This window comes from Nerophis lumbriciformis, linkage group LG07, assembly GCF_033978685.3.
Source record: "Nerophis lumbriciformis linkage group LG07, RoL_Nlum_v2.1, whole genome shotgun sequence".
NCBI lineage: Eukaryota > Metazoa > Chordata > Actinopteri > Syngnathiformes > Syngnathidae > Nerophis > Nerophis lumbriciformis.
Genome location: NC_084554.2, coordinates 36,164,288 through 36,186,192, shown reverse-complemented (window position 1 = coordinate 36,186,192; position 21,905 = coordinate 36,164,288). Strand labels below are relative to the sequence as shown.

Sequence of the window (21,905 nt, the reverse complement as noted above, 5' to 3'; positions counted from 1 at the left end):
CAATGACATCATGATGGCCTCTGATGCTGTTAAAAGTACAATTCTGGTTCTGCTTGACCTCAGAGCAGCCTTTGACACTGTCGACCATCAAATCCTTGTAGACCAGCTGAGGCACTGGGTGGACTTTTCAGAAACAGCGCTTAATGGTTTAAATCATATTTGGCAGACAGATCTTTCTCTGTGGCTGTTGGCCCTTATAAGTCAGAGTCCGTTCCTCTCTTGTACAGGGTGCCCTAGGGTTCAGTTTTGGGGCCTATCCTCTTTACCCTATATATGCTTTCACTCAGGGAAGTCATCAGCAATTTTGAAGGTATCTCATACCATTTGTACGCTGATGACCTTCAGTTATATTTCTCATTTAACCCTAATAGGACACAATAATTTGATTTGCTAAATAATTGTCTGGCTGAGGTTAAATACTGGATGGCTAGTAATACTTTTTAGCTGAACTCTGCCAAAACAGAAGTGTTAATTATTGCCTCTGACACTGTAATTTCTAAAGTAGCCAACTTGGATCCCTTAGTATTAATGTGCGTCGCAGTCTGAGAAATTTTGGGGTCACATTTAACCACACCGTGCTTTTGAGGAGCACATCAAAAGTATTACCAGCTATAGCTTTTTTCACCTCAGAAAAATCTCTAAACTCCGATCCATATTATCTCATTCTGAACTAGAAATTATCAATCCGTTGTGGTGAAGAAGGAGCTGAGCCGGAAGGCAAAGCTCTCAATTTACCGGTCGATCTACGTTCCCATCCTCACCTATGGTCATGAGCTTTGGGTTATCACCGAAAGGACAAGATCACGGGTACAAGTGGCCGAAATGAGTTTCCTCCGGCGGGTGGCGGGGCTCTCCCTTAGAGATAGGGTGAGAAGCTCTGTCATCCGGGGGGAGCTCAAAGTAAAGCCACTGCTCCTCCACATCAAGAGGAGCCAGATGAGGTGGTTCGGGCATCTGGTCAGGATGCCACCTGAACGCCTCCCTAGGGAGGTGTTTAGGGCACGTCAAACCGGTAGGAGGCCACGGGGAAGACCTAGGACACGTTGGGAAGACTATGTCTCCCGGCTGGCCTGGGAACGCCTCGGGATCCCCGGGAAGAGCTGGACGATGTGGCTGGGGAGAGGAAAGTCTGGGCTTCCCTGCTTAGGCTGCTGCCCCCGCGACCCAACCTCGGATAAGCGGAAGAAGATGGATGGATGGATGGGCTTTTGTTTCCTCACATCTTGACTATTGCAACTCACTCTTCACCTGTATCAACAAAATATCCACAGCTTGCCTGCAAATTTGTACAGAACGCTGCCGTTAGGCTCTTGTCAAGATGTCATTAATTCAGTCATATTACCCCTGTCTTAGCATCCTTGCACTGTTCATTTCAGGATTCAGTACAAAATCATATCCATTACCTCTAGGGTACTCAAGTGTCAAGCACCAGCTTACATGATAGTTCTGTTGTCTCTTCACTGTCCTGCTAGGTCACTGAGGTCTGCTGACCACCTTCTGCTTTTTGTACCTCACACAAAATTAAAAAGTAAAGGCGATTGAGCCTTTGAGTCAGTTGCCCCTAAATGGTGGAATGCACTCCCATATGAGCTAAGAACTGTACCTTTTAAAAACTAGCTAAAAACACATTTGTTCAAGTGTGCATTGCTGTAATATTTAATTTCCCTTTTTATATTATTGTTATATCATATTTATTATTTAATTTTGCAATGTTTCTGTTGTATGTCTGTTGTGATTACTATTTGTATTTAACTAGGTGAAGCACTTTGTGGGATCTCTCTGTGAGAAATGCTGTATAAATACATTTTACTTATGTACTATATGACAGCAGCGCTCTGCTGTTTTTACAGAATCTGCTGTAAAAACCATTGTCTTCTAAAATCAACATGAAGAACATCCAGTTCTTTTGGCCTGCTATAGGATGATGTTGCTAAAAAAACAATCATGTGACACAACATTTAAAAAAGACAATGAAAAAAGAGGAGCGTGCCAGGGTTGTAAAGGGAAATAAATCAAATGACAGAAGTCACATTGTCAACCACAGTGGCACAACAACACATGGTGCGTCAACAAAGCTGATGAAACACGAGGTGTAGTATACTCTATTCAGGACAAGTGTTGATTGACAAGAGAGGATTGGAATCGGGGGTCGTCCTGTTTGTTTCGGCTGTTTCACATGTTTGCATGCTTCACCCCCCCCCCCTTTTTCCCTTCCTATATGATTGTTTCAGTTTGCACCACAATGAGGCCCATGGAAGCAGCTGTGACTGACGCCACCAGAGAAGTGTTTCCTTTCATCAATGTTGTCCACTCAAGTGTGTGTTCACCACAGTACTCAAAACCACCAAGTTTAAGAGCCTGATTGACAAGAGGTGACGACACACACCAAATATCACAATATTTAATAGTGTATTTACAGCATCAAAAGTCATCTTCTCCAAGGAGGAAAAAATAAACGGTTAATTTGGTTGGTGTATGACAGCACTCCATCATATTATGTTTTTGTATCATTCTTTCAGTCTATTTTTATGTGCAGCTGCTATCATCATTGTATTGTATTACGTACAATGAACAAAGTGCATTATATTTAACACAATGTTATAACTGATTGACAATATACAACACCCAAAACCAGAGAAGTTGGCACGTTGTGTAAATCGTAAATAAAAACAGAATACAATGATTTGGAAATCCTTTTTAATCTATATTCAATTGAATACACTGCAAAGACAAGATACTTAACGTTCGAACTGGTAAACTTTGTTATTTTTTGCAAATAAAAGCTCAATTGGAATTTGATGCCTACAAGACGTTTCAAAAAAGCTGGCACAAGTAGCAAAAAAGACGGAGAAAGTAGAGGAATGCTCATCAAACACTTATTTGGAATATCCCACAGGTGAACAGGCTAATTGGGAACAGGTGGGTGCCATGATTTGGTATAAAAGCAGCTTCCATGAAATGCTCAGTCATTCACAAACAAAGATGGTGCGAGGGTCACCACTTTGTGAACAAATGTGTGAGCAAATTGTCGAACAGTGTAAGAACAACATTTCTCAACGAGCTATTGCAAGGAATTTAGGGATTTCACCATCTACTGTCCGTAATATCACCAAAAGGTGCAGAGAATCTGGAGAAATCACTGCACGTAAGCGGCAAGGCCAAAAACCAACATTGAATGCCCGTGACCTTCGATCCCTCAGGCGGTACTGCATTAAAAAACGACATCAGTGTGTAAAGGATATCACCACATGGGCTCAGGAACACTTCAGAAAACCACAGTCAGTAACTACAGTTCGTCGCTACATCTGTAAGTGCAAGTTAAAACTCTCCTATGCAGGGCGAAAACCGTTTATCAACAACACCCAGAAACGCCGCCGGCTTCGCTGGGCCCGAGCTCATTTAAGATGGACTGATGCAAAGTGTAAAATTGTTCTGTGGTCTGACGAGTCCACATTTCAAATTGATTTTGGAAACTGTGGACGTCGTGTCCTCCGGACCAAAGAGGAAAAGAACCATCCAGACTGTTACAGGCGCAAAGTTCAAAAGCCAGCATCTGTGATGGTATGGGGGTGTATTAGTGCCCAAGGCATGGGTAACTTACACATCTGTGTAGGCACCATTAATGCTGAAAGGTACATACAGGTTTTGGAGCAACATATGTTGCCATCCAAGCAACGTCTTTTTCATGGACGCCCCTGCTTATTTCAGCAAGACAATGCCAAGCCACATACTGCACGTGTTACAACAGCGTGGCTTCTTAGTAAAAGAATGCGGGTACTAGACTGGCCTGCCTGTAGTCCAGACCTGTCTTCCATTGAAAATATTGTTTGCGCATTATGAAACGTAAAATACAACAACAGAGACCCCAGACTGTTGAACAACTTAAGCTGTACATCAAGGAAGAATGGGAAAGAATTTCACCTGAAAAGCTTCAAAAATTAGTCTCCTCAGTTCCCAAATGTTTACTGAGTGTTGTTAAAAGGAAAGGCGATGTAACACAGTGGTCAAAATGCCCCAGTGCCAACTTTTTTGCAATGTGTTTCTGCCATTAAATTGTAAGTTAATGATTATTTTCCCCCAAAAAAATTGTTTCTCAGTTCGAACATTAAATATGTTGTCTTTGCAGAGTATTCAATTGAATATAAGTTGAAAAGGATTTGCAAATCATTGTACTCTGTTTTTATTTACGATTTACACAATGTGCCAACTTCACTGGTTTTGGGTTTTGTATGTAAAGTATTAGGCCCTCATTATTACCTATTACCTAACCAAGTGTTCAGGGACTTGACAACCATAACCATTTGCGGTATGGCGCCCCCTGTTGAGTCAAGCAGTTGAGCTAGTTGCCGCTTTTATTTGCACACAGCTTTTATGCACAGACCACAAAATGCATGTGTGAAGGGAATACAGCATGTGTGTACAATTACAATGTTGTATATCATTTTACATTGGGGTTTTTTTCCCCTCTCTTTACTCGCATTCCAGTCTAAAGTCCAAATTAATATGAAAGATATGTGATATTGTTTGCAACATAGGTTATCCTCTTTGTATAATATAAGCAAGCAAGGAAATCATTCTAGCAAAGCCAAGCGTATAAACAGCATACTTTGTTATAGGATCGGACATTCACAGAAAGTCTGATTTTAGAAAATGCTCCTCCTCAATGTGTAGGGGCTTTAAGGGATTTTTTTTTTTCATTCTGGGAGTCCAGTTCAGTGGAAAAAAACAAGGTGTCAATGGTGGTAGGTGTATATAACTCTAATTAGCCACCTAGAAGCAGCTAGCAAATTTGCAGAATAAAACATGATTAAACAAATGCTCACGAAAGCGCTGCTTTATTGTGCTTCAGTCAGCAGCAGTGGGGTCGAATGTTGCTCTTCCCAAACCTAGGGGTACATTCTGGTTCCATCATTCTACCTGGATTTTCATTCGAGGTGCATCAGCAGAAACAAGAACTCATTCGTTGGGCTCGTATCTGGTAAGAGACAAAACTGAAATTAGCCAAAAATGCTAATGTATTTTTTTGTTTTTTACACTCAGACAACAAATAGTGTGTGTGATTATCATGATAAAATGATACGGAGCACTAAAACCAGCCATGATGTTGATAAAATTATTGTACTCTTCTACTACAAGCACACTAAACCAGAGGTCTTCTATGACCCCCAGAGCTTCCACAGATGTACTGCAGGGTGTCATGAAATTTTTGGTTGATTAGATTATATTTAAAATATTTTTTTTTATTTCCCAGGCATTTTTTCCTCAACTTTAAATGTTTCGAAATGCACATTAACAATTGCTACAACAGACTGTAGTGTTGTTTAAAAAAAGCAGTGGCATGTACAGCGCACTCAGTGGACCCTGCAAGTTTAAAATAATAAAATCCAGCCATCCATTTTTTACTGCTTGTCCCTCTTGGGGTCGCGGGGGGATGGAGCCTATCCCAGCTGCACTCGGGCAGAAGGCAGTGTACACTCTGGACAAGTCATTAATAAATAATTATATGACTGCGTGGGTTCCTTCCGGGTACTTCGGCTTCCTCCCACCTCCCAAAAACATGCACCTGTGGATAGGTTGATTGGCAACACTAAATGGTCCCTAGTATGTGAATGTGAGTGTGAATGTTGTCTGTCTATCTGTGTTGGCCCTGTGATGAGGTGGCGACTTATCCAGGGTGTACCCCGCCTACCGCCCGATTGCAGCTGAGATAGGCTCTAGCACCCCCCGCAACCCGAAAGGGACAAGCGGTAGAAAATGGATGGATGGATGTATCCATGTTAGCATTTAATAAAGCTCGCGATTAGCGCTCTAGTTACATGCTAGCAATTACCACATCAGTTGCCAGCTATCATTAGCTATCATAAGGTAGTTGTCGGCTCGGAATAAATGCACCAGTTATCAACTAGCGATTAGCGCATCAGTTGTCAACTAATAATTAGCGTAACAGTTGTCAGCTAGTGATTAGCATGGTAGTTGTCGGCTCGGAATAAATGCACCAGTTATCAACTAGCGATTAGCGCATCAGTTGTCAATTAATAATTAGTGTACCCGTTGTCAGCTAGGGATTAACATGCTAATTGAAAGCTAGCTATTTACGACATTATGCTATATTATTTGAATATCTTATTATTGCACAATAACAAGGTACCTTTAGGTACCTTTAATTTAAAAAAAAAAAAACAATTTTATATGGGATTTACAAATAGGGTGGTCTCCGTGCCATCTCTCATCTCCATCCATTTGGGCATGGGTGTCAATCTCTGGCCATGTAATTTCACTTGGCCCTTGAGACGATATCAAATTAACACTAGAGCTGGCCCGCCGATTATATTCAGCGGCGGTGCCGCGGTACCACCGCTAATTCTCATTAATGTTGTGGGGGGGGGGGGGGGGGGGGGGGGTGGCTGAGCGAACGATTCGTTCACCGCGGATTAATGACATGAATCACTCAGTGAACGACAACGCTCTCGCTCTCTGCTCTGCTTGCCCCAATGCCGCGAGTGATTCTCCTCCCGTCGCGGGGATGTTTCATGCCATTTGCATCCGTTCTCCATTCATTCTCCAAGCTAACGGCTAATGTTGACTCAAGCCACATGAAAACAAACACACACACGCGCCCCGTCCCCATTATCTCAACACATAAAGTTATGAGAGTAGAGGAGACAGAAAGAAAGTCAGTGCAGGGCAAGGCTGAGCAGCAGCGACGCGAGGGGGAGGGGCGGGGGTAAAGTGTAGGGCAGGCTGTTTGAAAAGATTTAAAATAAAAATAATAACTAATGTATGTACATATACATAGGCTATTATTTATCTTGATTTTTATATTATTTAAGCTATTTATTTTCTTTTTTATTGCATATTTAAGTTGATATTTCCATTTTTATATTTTTAAATGTAAGCTACAGAAATTTTAGTTTTAATGTTGGATTTTCTGGCACTTGGTTTAATATTTGTTTTGTTTTATTTAAGGTAGCCTATTTATTTTCTTTTTGTTTGCACATTTAAGTTAATATTTTCTTTGTTATATTTTTAAATGTAGGCTACAGAACATTTAGTTTTTATGTTGGCATTTCTGGCTCTTAATTTATTTGTTTTATTTTGAAGGTATTTATTTTCTTTTTGTTTGCATATTTAAGTTTACATTTTCTTTGCTACAGAACATTTAGTTTTTATGTTGGCATTTGTTAAGGGTTTCTTAATTTAATATTTGTTTTTGCACTAAACAAACGAGGCCTATTTATTTAACTGTTGATTGCAAGCATTTTAGTAGGCTATAACTATTTTTTTTATTTCCCACTTTTATTTATTTCTTATTTTCATTTCAGTGCAATAAAACATATTTAACAACAGGACTCGCGAACCTACTGACACAGAGAACTGACTGTGTCGCGGAGGAGGACGTCACATTGAGGCTCTCGTTCAGTCACTGTGCACGTCGTTCATTGGGTGCTGAGGGCTTGTGTCGTTCGCGAACTGACACACACTGAGATCTGCCGCTGGGGAAGCTGTTACTGACTGACTCATGATTCGCCGACCTGCCCACAGAACTGCTGCTCCAGAAGTGATTCGGTGATTCGGTGAACGCATTTTTTGAACGAATCATTTTAAGGAACTGATTCTAGTGATTCAGTACAGTCAAAAGAACTGCCGATCCCATCACTAATTCTCATACTTGCCATCCCTCCTGGGAGACTCTTAAATTTCAGTGCCCCTCCCAAAAATCATCACGTCCGCTTTTCACCCAGTCCAACGAACACTGGCCCAGTCACATAATATGTGCAACTTCAGCACGCACACACACGTGAATGCAAGCATACTTGGCCAACAGCGATACAGGTTACACTGACGGTGCCTGTATAAATAACTTTAACAGTGTTAGAAATATGCGAAAAAGAATGACAAACACATTTCGGGAGAACATCCGCACAGTAACACAACATAAACACAACAAAACAAATACCCAGAATCCCATGCAGCCCTAACTCTTCCGGGCTGCAATATGCACCCCCGCTACCACCAAACCCCGCCCCCTCCAACCCCGCCCACCTCAACCGACGCACGGAGGGGGGGGTTTGGTGGTAGCGGGGGTGCATATTGCAGCCCGGAAGAGTTAGGGCTGCATGGGATTCTGGGTATTTGTTCTGTTGTGTTTATGTTGTGTTACGGTGCGGATGTGCTCCCGAAATGTGTTTGTCATTCTTGTTTGGTGTGGATTCACAGTGTGACGCATATTTCTAACAGTGTTAAAGTTATTTATACGGGCACCGTCAGTGTAATCTGTATCGCTGTTGGCCAAGTATGCATTGCATTTACCTGTGTGTGCGTGCTAAAGCCGCACATATTTTGTGATCGGGCCGGCACGTTGTTGGAATGGTTGAAAAGCAGACGTGACGACAGCTCGTGGAGGACGATAAACGCATGTTCCCCTTTAAAGCACGCCCCCAAGACTGTGGTCTGGGTGGACTACGAGGTATAATGACTGATGAACAACTTCGTTCAATAATGAAAGATGCCTCAGCTCAAAGCCTGAGCCCCGACATTAATGTACTAGCATCCAATAAAAGATGGCAGGTATCTGGCTTGGGCACATCAGATTAGATCAGTGTGTTGCAAACTGAGCAGTCCTGAATGGTTGGTTTATTCATTGTTATTTTATTTTCTAATTTATTAGCCTGTGGAAAAAGTTATTGTTGATATTTACCTCAGAAGGCTGCAAATAGAAAAGAGGCATTCAATTTGTATTTAAATTGTATTCGATATGCCATTGATATTTTTTTATTATTATTATCAGTATTTGAAACTCAATTTTGCATGTCACTATAAAGTTATACAAGCCTTGCTTGTTCAATATTCAATGCAAAACTTGTTTGGGTCCCTATTAAAAGGTTAATTTGTTCAACCTTGGCCCGCGGCTTTGTTCAGTTTTAAATTTTGGCCCACTCTGTATTTGAGTTTGACACCCCTGCGTTTGGGGGTCCATGGCCTTGATAATGTTGAAGACCACTGTGTCTAAACCATGTTGACTCACCTTTGCAATTGTTTTCGAATGTCCTTAATTTGCTCATTCTTCTTTGTCAGGATCTCCTTCATGTTGCGATAAGCAGCCGTTTGCTGGAACTTCTTATCCAGCTCCTGGACACCAACAGACACATAATGAAGACACATTTAAAACATCACGCTCTGGCATAAAATTACTTGTGGCAGTGGACCTTTTCCGCTAAGGCCAGCTGCTCTTGTACTCGCAGGAGTTCGTGTTTGGCAGAGACCAGGTTCTCCTGCAGGTTATTCTGAGAGGCGGCGCTGACGGTCAACGAGCGCTCGTAGTCGTCCTTGAGGGTCGCCACGGTGTTCTGCAGACAGCTGATCTCATTGGCGTGAGCGCTTAGCTTGTATTAGAAATGAGAGTGACAGCTTCAAAAAAGTGCTTTAACAAGCCCGTCACAAAGGAGGTCAGATATTGAACGCTACCTGCTGGTCACCTTGCACATTCCGGAGGTCTTTAAGGGCTCTCTCTGCCTTGGTCTTGTCGTCCAACACACTCATTGCCTGGGGAAATAAGAACATTGATTTTGAAGCATCCACAAATTGGCTTTTGCAAAAACACACTAGCCGTGATAGCGTTAACAATTTTCCAACATGATCCAAACGGACCAATTTTTCATAGAAACGACTCCTTTGGGTCCACCTTTTTTGCCAACAAAAGCGGTCAACCATGTATGTCGATGTTGACGTAAGTGGGCACTTTTTCAGTAATATTAAGAATGAGGGGTGTCCCGATACAAAATCTTCACTTCCGATACAACAGCGATATTGAAGCCTGAGTATTGGCAGATACAGAAACCAATATTAATCCAATACAATTATTATAAATCATTGTGCACGCTTATTATTTTGTAGTGTGGAATGTAAGAAATGACTTGATCAAATGAAAATACTGAGGTATGAAAAATACTACCCTATTTATCATTAACCGTCTGGAATGGACTTAGGCTGTCTTTCTGTAGAGTGGTATTTTTTTTTTTTGGTGACATCCAGTGGTCACAATAAAAAAATAAGCTAAGCTCATGACGCAGTAAATGGAATGATGCGGATACGTTTGCTACTAGATACTTTCTAATATGCTTCTGCCTTAGATACTCTGTATGTGTAAGTAATATGTAACTATAATTACTATATTTGATACTTATTTACATTGACAAACATGATGTTTTAGACTGCATTATATTTTAATTAAGGACTTATTACGTTTGTGTAGCTTGTGTGCCTTGTGTGCAGTTGTGTGCTTAGTTGCTGTGTAGCTGCTAGCTCTTAGTAGCCTATAGCCTACCATGTTTACCTTTTGTAAAACTTCACCCAAATACTGGAAATGTAAATGTTAACTGGCTGTCCATCTTTGCTCAAGTAAACCTTCTGTATGAGTGCTTGTATCAGAGCTTGGATCAGGACACCCCTAATAAAAACACGTTGGACCAGTACTTGATAAGTTGGTCGAATTACACTGGTTGTCGACGTAAGCAGTATCAACTTAAGCTGCAGTGAATGGTGTATGAAAGTATGTTTTTATACCTGGGATTCTAAAGTGCGCAGCTTGGCTTTCAGTTTATTATTTTCCTCCTGTAGTCTTGCAATCTCCTAAAATGTATGAAAATAAATCCAAGGTGAATGAATTCAAAAGAGTTTTCGGTGGTGTTCTCCACACGGTCGAGCTTCAGACCTTGTTTAGAAGCTCAGACACGCCACCTTCATTCAGCGGTGCCAACTTGGGTTTGCTGCTCTCCTGGTTCATCTGGGCAAATAAAACAATCCACTGTGCTACTAATCAAATGGCACATATTGATGGCTTTCAAAATACAAGGTGTGACGGAAAAGATATATTTAAAATCCAAACTACAATTTTTTATTTTTGAAGTCCTCCTTTGCCACGGCTTTTTCGATTATTGAAGGATTGCTTTTGGATCCTCCGCAGCTCTGTGGTCACGGCCATCTTGACAAGCAGTGTTAACGGTACAGCAACCTTAGAGTTCAGAATGCACCTGTGTATTTAGGCCATGATTCAGGTAATTTTCAAAAAACAGTATCTTAACTTACAGGCTTAAATTGGTTGCGTGAGGGTGCTTTTAACTTGAAACACTTGTATCTCAAGTCAACGTCGCCAATTGAAATCCTGAAATCTATTTAATTGGTGCCTGGTCCTCCCAAAACAGCACCATTTTAACATGTAACATTCCTTTAAAAAAGAAAACAACACTTTTAAATAAGAAATATTGTATAAAAAACCTACAGTAGAATGTACTACAAACACCTACAATAGTTTTATGTAGTTATGTAATAATAATGTACAGTATTAACCTTGTACAGTGGAATTCTACGGTATCTCCCGACAGCTTCTCCATATATTTATGCATAGATGTCTGCTGTTCAGATATAATTTTAACATATTTGACTGGGGTTATTTACTGCTGTAATACTGTCTGTTTCAGTATTAGAGGTGGGAATCTTTGGGCACCTCATGATTGAATCCGATTCCGATTATTGTGGTGACGATTAAAAATAAGAATCGATTCTTGATTCAACACGATTCTTGATTCAAACCGATTCTCGCGATGCATTATATAGTATAATAATTAAACATTTTCAGTTTTAGTTGCTAACGTAAACGTGCAGCGAGTAAGCATGGAGATGGGCTAAAAACTTATTTTTAAAGATTTATTCTTATAAAAGATGTTAAAAAAATTAAACTAAAATAAAAAATTGCAAAGAAACATTTATTTTTTTAAATTATCATCCATCCATCCATTTTCTACCGCTTGTCCCTTTCGCGGTCGCAGGGGGTGCTGGAGCCTATCTCTCGATTTGAAATTGGAATAAATAAGAATCCTGATACTGATGAGAATCTTTTTTTTAGCACCCCTATTCACTATGTTGCAGACCAGCAGTGCTACACTCCAACTGCTTAGCCAAGTTAGCTATCTACAAAGGCTCTCATGTTTTTTCTCATGATTTCTTTCTTTAATTTAATGAAGATCATTGCCTTCTTCTCAACACTGTCCTTCACACTTACTTCCTTTATTCCCATGGTTGGAAAACAACGTTTATGTCCATCTCTAGCTATAAGCTAATGCTAGCAATAAAACCATTTGTTCCGGTCGGATCTTATGGGGTTCACTGTGGCATTTGTTATGCCAACTACTGGCGGGATTCTTGTAACTCAGATTTTTGCTTGCAACTTAAAGCATAACAATTACCCGAGAGACAGCTCTTATCTCAAATGCTCCCCGGGCCTGTGGAAGTTCATCTCCACACTCAATGTAATTGGCCATCGTTCACTGTGAGTTCTTGCCACAAAGCCGAACAATCAACCATTAGATCTACGGAAAGATCCTGGTTCAGTGCAGGCAAAGAGGTGAGAGTTGTGGCAGGACAACTTGTGGCTGCTTTACCATGACTGACGCACAATGGAGGAACAACCTACTTACTCACCAGACCTGACATGGCGCTGTCTGTTTTTTTATCCTCTTTCTCAAGTTCAAGTGGATCGTTAAAAGGCAGACACCAGTAAGGCCATGCATAGGATTCCAAAAGAATATTTCCAGGAGTGCATATACAGTAGACGTGGCAGAGAAAGCTGGGAAAGTGCGGTAGAGTCAACAGGGATTACTTGGAAGGGGGAAACTTGTAAATTGGATGTGAAAGATATCTTTTGTGACACTAATCCTGTGATTTTTTAAGACACACATTATACTTTATGAACTGTATAATATATATATACAGTACTTCACAGTGTGGCGCACCTTATCAGTGGCTTTAAAGTCAGTCTTCTCAAATTCCGCTACTTGCTCTAACAGCTCCCTGTGTGTAAAGAAAACAGCAACAGTTCAAAATGCATTTATATCATTTTCAGATATCACTGATATATAATCATTTGTATCACATGTTATGACATTTATTCACATCCTTGTTTACACAAAAACACCTGTGGCCAAAGAAAGAGCTCAGATGTGGTTTAAAAAGCAGCTAAACGCACGTAGGCAGCTCCCCATGACGGGGCGTATGCGTCCTTTTAGACACTATCAGTCACGTAGCATTGAAAAAAAATGTTTTTTTGCTTCAGAGTTGCATCCACCCATCATGTGCATGTGAACAACTCTCACATTAAAGGTTAGTGAGGTGAAAAGTGACATGAAGTTCACCAAAACATAGTAATGTGCAGGGAGTGGCATCATGGAATGTCAATTTTACCTGGGTTGCAATGCGTGAAATAGCCACATCTAAGCAAGGAAGTGGCATTTGATGCATTTGTTTAGCTGACACGAGTATGACCTCAGCCTGCTGCAGCTTTTTTGATTGCTAATTAGCAAACCACAATGTGTCTCTTGCATGGTTGTTAGGGGTGTAACGGTACACAAAAATTTTGTTTCGGTACGTACCTCGGTTTAGAGGTCACGGTTCGGTTCATTTTCGGTACAGTAAAAACAAATATATATATATATACATTTTTTGGTTATTTATTTACCAAATTTGTAAACAATGGCTTTATCCTTTTAACATTGGGAACACTATAATAATTCTGCCCAAAAATAGAAATAGCTCTGTGTGTGATGGATGTGAGCCACCACTAGGCTGATCAGTGCAACAGCAGGCAGTCATGAACGCTAAGCATAACAATAACATACATTTACAGACAGGGTCGATTGTCAGGGTTAATGTGGTCAACATATATAAAATAAAAACTAAATAAGAAAAGGCTCAGAATGGTTTCTTAACAAAACCTTTCAACATATAAAGTGCTTTTTTTTATTGATTGATTGATTGAGACTTTTATTAGTAGATTGCACAGTACGTACATATTCCGTACAATTGACCACTAAATGGTAACACCCGAATAAGTTGTTCAACTTGTTTAAGTCGGGGTCCACGTTAATCAACATTAAACTGCCTCAAGTTGTTGCTCAGATTAAATAAAATGACAAAACTTTTCTTCTGCACACAAAAAGTGCAACATTAAACAGTTTCAAGTCAACTCAGCCTCAGATTAACTTTTCTTTCCCCCCTCAGCCTTTAACCCTGGTGACTTTCACTCAATCTTCATGTTTTTTGCCAGACAAATCAGTTTATCCACATTGTCTACAGAAAGAGAAATCCTGCTTGCAGTTACAATGTCTCCAGCTGTGGAAAATACCCTTTCACTGGGCATGGAAGCAGGTATGGCGAGGTACTGCCTGGCTAACTTGGCAGTAAGAGGATGTATAGGCTCATTGTTCTTCCACCATAGAAGTGGGTCAAAATCTAGTTTTTAATGCAATATGGTCTTAAATCTGCTGATATAAAAACACCAACGGCATTTGTTATTGCTTTAGCCCTGCCTGACTCGCCGAGGAGAGGCTGCTTGAATGCGGTGTTTGCACTATGCCCGTCTTTCTCTTCGTTGAAGCGATGTTTACTTGGGGGTTGTGCTGCTTCAAATGGGTTAGCATGTTTGACATGTTGGCAGAAGCATACCCTACTGCTGCTGAACAATGTCGGCAAACCGCTTTCGTTTTGTCCGCCTCTCGTCCTCCATTGTTGTATCGCACCGCGAAGCCGAAGTGTTCCCAAACGGGAGATCTTAACGAGGCAAGAGGGTCTTCCAGCTCTGCCTTTTACATGATGTCGTAGCCTAGGCTGACCATATTCTGAAATCCCAAAAAGAGGACACATATACGCGTGCCAAGGTCGGGACTAGGTGAAAATTTGCCAATGATACTCGAACTTGCTTTATAAATAATATATTTATTTAAATAAAGCATTTTTTGTCCTCTGTTGACAGCAGTGTTGGCGCTAGGAATTTTACAAAATGGGGTCCCACAGTAAATTTTTGGGTTCTCACTTTTTTGAAAGTCTTTTGAAAAAAAATTATAAACGTATGCATTATCCTGTTATATCTCACATTCTATATTGTGTTTTGGAAAAAGGCTGTCATAAATGTTACTTCATTCATTAAAAAAACTAATAAAAAAAGAAAACAAATTTGTATACCGGTACATATGTAAATGGATTCAGTTATAAACATTCATTCACTTTCTTCTTTCCTTCATGGATCTAAACTTTACCGCTGCTGGGAGTTTTTTCTATGTTTTTATTTAATAAGTTGTAGGTGTATTTATTTCAGTATAAAAGTGTAAAAAGTGTTATGCTTTGGTCATGAAATGATGATAATGGTGTGCCAGGGCATACATACATTTTATATTTAACGCTTAAATCTCTGGAGTCTACATCAACTTCAGATCTATTGCTCATTTCAAAATGTTTTAGTTTTTTTTATGTTGTTTTTTGTTTGTTTGTTTTTCGCCCTTTTTTGTCAAACAAAACTATGTTTTTAATGGCAAACACACAAAATATGCAAAATCTTCCACTAAAAATATTTTTCTAAGCGGAATATTTGATGTGAAGTAATCGGAACCTTGGATAGGTCAATAATTCATAATAACATTGATTTTGATTCAAAAAAAAAAAAAAAAAAAGAAAACAAATTTGTATACATATGTAAATGTCTTCAGTTATAAACATTCATTCACTTTCTTCTTTCCTTCATGGATCTAAACTTTACCGCTGATGGTAGTTTTTTCTATATTTTTATTTAATAAGTTGTAGGTGTATTTATTTCAGTATAAAAGTGTAAAAAGTGTTTTGCTTTGGTCATGAAATGATGATAATGGTATGCCAGGGCATACATACATTTTATATTTAACGCTTAAATCTCTGGAGTCTACATCAACTTCAGATCTATTCCTCATTTCAAAATGTTTTAGTTTTTTTATGTTGTTTTTTTGTTTGTTTGTTTTCCGCCCTTTTTTGTCAAACAAAACTATGTTTTTAATGGCAAACACACAAAATATGCAAAATCTTCCACTAAAAATATTTTTCTAAGCGGAATATTTGATGTGAAGTAATCGGAACCTTGGATAGGTCAATAATTCATAACATTGATTTTGATTCAATATTATGTTTTGAGCAATGACAGTTTGAAAGAAAGAAAAAAACAGCTTTGTTTTATTAGTCAACATTGCAACTTTTTCTAAATTACATTTCACCTTTAAGCTTTTTTATTTCATTTTTGTTATGTTTTTGTTTATTTTAATAGTATTTTTAGAATGTGCCGTGGGCCTTTAAAACATTAGCTGTGGGCCGCAAATGGTCTCCGGGGCACACTTTTGACACCCCTGCTATAGATAATAAAAAATTCAATCTGATAAAACTATCGATAAAAAGCAGAGCCTGGCGACGCATGCGCGTTTATCATAACTCTCTCGCTCTCTCTGTGCCCCCCCTCCCTCAGGAATGCTGCTGCTCCCACAATTTGTTTTGTTTTTAACCCCTTCTCAACCCTGAACCTACATAGAAAATACACGCAACCCTAACTCAAAATGCCGGACATTTGAGGCATTTAAGAAACTCCGCCCGGACAGCCCCGCGAAAGAGGACATGTCCGGTGAAAAGAGGACGTATGGTCAGTCTATCGTAGCCCGGTCTCTGCTAGCAACGTGCGGCACGCTACTTAATATGTCCATGTGGAAACTCGTTCGGTACACCTCCGAACCGAACCAAAACCCCCGTACCGAAACGGTTCAATACAAATACACGTACCATTACACCCCTTACATTGGGGGTCACCAACCTTTTTGAAACCAAGAGCTACTTCTTGGGTACTGATTAGTGCGAAGGGCTACCAGTTTGATACACACATAAATAAATTGCCAGAAATAGCCAATTTGCTCAATTTACCGTTAACTCTATGTTATTATTAATAATTAATGATATTTATCTTTGTGGAAACACTGATCATCTTAATGATTTCTCACACTAAATATATATATAGAAACAGATAAATATCAATATGCAACACTTTATTTTTATATTTTCTATAAGTGCGCATTTTTCAAATTGAACATTTTCAAATGATCGCTTCTAAGACAGTCTTATGAAATCACAATATCCCATTTTAACTAGCTAGCCACTAACGTTTTTTAACAAATCATGAATTACTTTGCACCATGTTTGTACAAATAATAACTCATATAAAATACAAAAGTCAACTCTCAAGTTTTTAAATAAATCATGTCACACTTTGAACTGGACACCAAATCTGTTATCTGTTTCTTTGTCAGTTAGTGGGAAGCCTGGCATTGCATGCTGTTAACTAGTGTGTTGTACTCTGGTGTGTAACTTGACACTGCAACTCTGAGTGAGTCTTACAGATGTGCATCAGTGAGGTGTGTTCTGTGTTTGTTCTTGATGAAGTTCATGTCAGAAAAGGCTGATTCACAAAGATAAGTTGAACCAAACAGGCGTGCAACCTTCATAGCTGCTGCGCATACACCACTGTACTTTTCTGTGTCAACAAGGCACCAAAAGTTTGGTGCAGCCTAGTGGGCTTTGAGGTGGATGTCATTTTGCAGTGTTACAATTTCAATCTCCACCTGTTCAGCATCCAGGCTGAATGTTGCACTTAACTGCTCAGCAATGCATGATATGTCCACGTTCATGAAAGGATTAGAAATGAACGACACACATGGCTCAAGCTGATCCAGGTCACAGAACCTGTTCTCAAACTCTTGCCCAACTCTGTTTATGACCCGAGAGTACTTTTCTGCAACTTTGTCAAAAGCCATTCTACAGATTTTCTAGATTTGTCAGAATATTTTTTTTTTTAATTTTAATCATAATAAGTTTGAAGAAATATTTCACAAATATTCTTTGTCGAAAAAACAGAAGCTAAAATGAAGAATTAAATTAAAATGTATTTATTATTCTTTACAATAAAATAAAAAAATTACTTGAACATTGATTTAAATTGTCAGGAAAGAAGAGGAAGGAATTTAAAAGGTAAAAAGGTATATGTGTTTAAAAATCCTAAAATAATTTTTAAGGTTGTATTTTTTCTCTAAAATTGTCTTTCTGAAAGTTATAAGAAGCAAAGTAAAAAAAATAAATGAATTTATTTAAACAAGTGAAGACCAAGTCTTTAAAATATTTTCTTGGATTTTCAAATTCTATTTGAGTTTTGTCTCTTTTAGAATTAAAAATGTCGAGCAAAGCGAGACCAGCTTGCTAGTAAATAAATAAAATTTAAAAAATAGAGGCAGCTCACTGGTAAGTGCTACTATTTGAGCTATTTTTAGAACAGGCCAGCTGGCGACTCATCTGGTCCTTACGGGCTACCTGGTGCCCGCGGGCACCGCGTTGGTGACCCCTGCCTTACAGTATATTGATACTAATAAAGTACTGGGGTACTACAAAAGTACTGTGGTAATAATGAATTAAAAAATGTACTATACAGCTTTTGAAAAACACCGGTCCTTTTTTTTTTTCATTGACATGATGGCGCGCCATGTTGACATTGCTGGTAATATTAGCCGAGGTCCATGTGAGTCAACACACACACACAGCGCACTTACAAGCGGAAACACAATGGAGATAGAAGAGGGAGTATGGGCATATTTTGGCTTTGAAACTAGAGATTAAGATGAAGCTATAAACACTGAAGCAGCTAACGTCCCTCCACAGAATATGAGCTACTTCTGCATCACTAATACTCGCCTCAATGGCGACAAATAAACTACGCTTCTTACAAGTATCATCCCTGCAGGGCGAGGAATAGCTAAACATGCTTCACTACACACCGTAGCAGGATACAATTGCTAACAGCTAACAGCAATTTAGTGCTCCCGATTAAAAAAATGGGTGGATCTACACAAATATCAACTGTTAACGATACCAAGTACAAGGCCCGTATATCGTCAATACTACAATGATTACATCAATATTTTTTACTATCACAAAATCTATTTTCATTGTTTTATTATTTATAAACTCAGGAAAAATGTCCCTGCACACAATATAACTTTTATCAGGACCAATGCGTGATTCTGTAACCACTTGGTATTGATCAATACCCAAATTTGTAGTATCACCCAAAACTTTTGTAAAGTATTCAAAACAACGGAAAAATTGGAGCGTAGATAGAGCAAGTTAAAACAAAGTAAACAGATATTAACTGTAAATGAACAAGTATATTAATGATCCATCCATCCATTTTCTGCTTGTCCCTCATAATGTTGGTAAAATAATACAATGGAAATGACACAATGTTACTGCATATGTCAGCAGCTAAGTTAGGAGCCTTTGTAACCCTTTTGCTTACTTAACACTAAGCGAGAAGTTGTCTAGTAGGTTCACTAATATATGTTATTTAATGTGTTCTTAGATTGCAATAAGAAATGTGTATATATGTATTATAAGATTTTATGTTCAAATAAAGCCAATAATGATTTTTTGTGGTCTCCTTTATTGTGAAAAGTATCAATAAGTATCGAAATACATTTTGATACCAACACCGATACCAAAATATACATCTCTTGTCAAACATAAACAACAAGGTTATAATCCCAGAGGCTTTTTAGAAAAAACGCACAACAGCATAGTATCTGTATATGACCTCAACGCTCACCTGTTCTCCAGCTCTGAGATGTCTGTTTGCAGCCGGAGGAAAAATTTTTCGGCCTGGTAGTGGATCTGCCTGAGGAGCAGGACGTTGGTGTGTGCAGTGTTGATGAGCTCCATCTCCATCTCGCCGCGTACCACCGCGTGCAGCCCATCCAGCATATCCCTCACCTCGTCCACGGTGAAGGTTTCCTCCACCAGCCTGTGGACACAAATACAGACACATTAATACAACTGTAAATTGACAAGATCTGTATTATAAATGTGCCTTTTTTGTGCACAACAAGAGTGAACACATGTTATTCCTTATCTTTGCATGTAATATCCTATTGTCAAATTATTATTTTTGCTGACTCAATTAAGGATGTGTATCTCTGACATTTGCATGAGCGCTGTACTGTTCCCCCAAGTCAACAGCAAACCAAACTCCATCCAAAATGAATATGGAAGTCATTCTTAATTGGATTAGTTGCCAATGCCTTCTGACAAAGGCAAGGAACACAATACAGAATGTGAGATATAACAGGATAATGTATACATTGGCAAATAATGCACACACGGGCCTTGACTTTGACACCAGTGGCCTAGGGGAAGAAACTATTCTTTTAACAGGTTGTCGTGGCATACAGTGATTTGTAACGCCTGCCGGAGGGAAACTAAAGAAAATATAATAATAAATAAAGGGCAGAACAAGCACCCACCTGCTGTCTTTGAGTTCCTCGAAGCAGGAGTCCACAGTCTTGAGTCTCAAAATCCGCTTTGAACGTGCAAATCGCATGTAGCTGATCACCTCGTTCTGATGATGCTCATTACACCCAAATTCAGCCTTTGTAAAGGAAATTGGAGCAAAATTAAAAAGCAAATTAATGAAGAAATGGACGCCCTGTCATCGGTATCGGAATAATACTCTCGTTCTTTGTTGTGTTGTTGAAATATTATGTTACATTTACAGTTGTTTACAAACTACTCACACTATTGACCTCATTTTGCTCAAAAATCATCCATCAATTTTTTCTACCGCTTGTCCTTTCAGGGATTGCGGGGGGGGGCGCGCCTGGAGCCTATCTCAGCTACACCCTGGACAAGTCGTCACCTCATCGCAGGGCCAACACAGACAGACAGACAACATTCACACTCACATTCACACACAAGGCCCAATTTAGTGTTGCCAATCAACCTATCCCCAGGTGCGTGTCTTTGGAGGTGGGAGTTTTTTTGATTGATTGAAACTTTTATTAGTAAATTGCACAGTACAGTACATATTCCGTACAATTAACCACTAAATGGTAACACCCGAATAAGTTTTTCAACTTGTTTAAGTCGAGGTCCACGTTAATCAATTCATGGGAGGAAGCCGGAGTACCTGGAGGGAACCAACGCAGTCACGGGGGGAACATGCAAACTCCGCAGAGAAAGACCCCGAGCCCGGGATCGAACTGAGGACCTTCGTATTGTGAGGCACATGCACTATATAACCCCTGTGCTTCATACGAAATAAAATTAAATAAGTGTAATTTTTTGTAGATATTTTTTGTAGTGTCTTACGTTGTTGTATCTATTGTTCACAAATAGGTTTGTTGTTGCTTTTTGTTTGTAAAAAGTGAAAAATAACAGTATCCGCGATACTGACGGGTCCCTGTATTTACATGGTATCGGATCGATACCAACATTTGCTACAGTGATAGCCAGGGTAATTAGCCGCTGAGCTATCTTTAGCCCCGTACCTACAATACACCACAGGTACTCTTAGACAACGTAGCAAAGTATGTTCAGGTTGACACATTCTAAGAAATACTTCTAACTACAAAGGATGAATTACAACAAAAAGATTCTTACCATGGTGGCTGTTGCGCTAACGTTAGCGTCACACATTTAGCTAGCTTGTGGCTCAAACTGACAGGAAAAGTACGTGTGGCCTGTAATTTAAAAAAATACTCCAGTTAGCTATAGTGTAGATTGGCTGTTAAGCTAATTATGTTTAACCAAATAATGAAAGTAAATATGAAGAGAGGTTATACACTATTTTTTAGAAAATAATCTGTCAGACTGACCAGCCAGCAGTGTATTGTAGCTAGTGTTTGCCAGCGAATGCCGAGGTAACGAGCAAAAGCGTCATTGCCTTGGTTACTATCGTTGCGTTCAGGGACCCACGTAAAACATGACACTATGCATCCAAGACGTCAATATTTCGTTACAGCATTAAATGAAATATATAGCCATTCAGACATAGCTATAATAATCATTAAAAAAATGATAGTATGTATAACCAATTAGGTTTTATTTTATTTAACCATATTTCTGCTTAGTTGTTTTCAAATCCCAGACTAAATCTACCAATTTCCTAATGAAGCTCTTAAATACGACATTATGTAGTGTGATACCATAGACATCTATCTAGTCGACTATAAACATCGCTACCCAAACAGTAC

General features: G+C 39.3%; 1 protein-coding gene across 4 annotated transcripts; it reads right to left on the bottom strand.

The window, feature by feature from the left end:
• Positions 1-4,819: 4,819 nt before the first annotated feature.
• On the bottom strand, positions 4,820-21,610 carry lztfl1 (leucine zipper transcription factor-like 1). Of its 4 annotated transcripts, XM_061965303.1 has the most exons (11): positions 21,528-21,610; positions 21,313-21,392; positions 20,178-20,302; positions 19,484-19,678; positions 12,789-12,846; positions 10,712-10,783; positions 10,564-10,629; positions 9,466-9,543; positions 9,207-9,383; positions 9,026-9,129; positions 4,820-4,975 (listed from the first exon to the last, which is right to left on the bottom strand). In XM_061965303.1, exons 2-11 carry the CDS (start codon positions 21,346-21,348, stop codon positions 4,957-4,959), a joined length of 930 nt encoding a protein of 309 aa, XP_061821287.1. In that variant the 5' UTR covers positions 21,349-21,392; positions 21,528-21,610; the 3' UTR covers positions 4,820-4,956. The 4 variants fall into 4 exon arrangements, with proteins under 4 accessions (XP_061821287.1, XP_061821286.1, XP_061821288.1 ...); XM_061965302.2 differs by having other exon boundaries at positions 21,313-21,578; XM_061965304.1 differs by lacking the exons at positions 21,313-21,392; positions 21,528-21,610 and adding an exon at positions 20,448-20,607.
• Between the last annotated feature and the right edge of the window lie 295 nt (positions 21,611-21,905).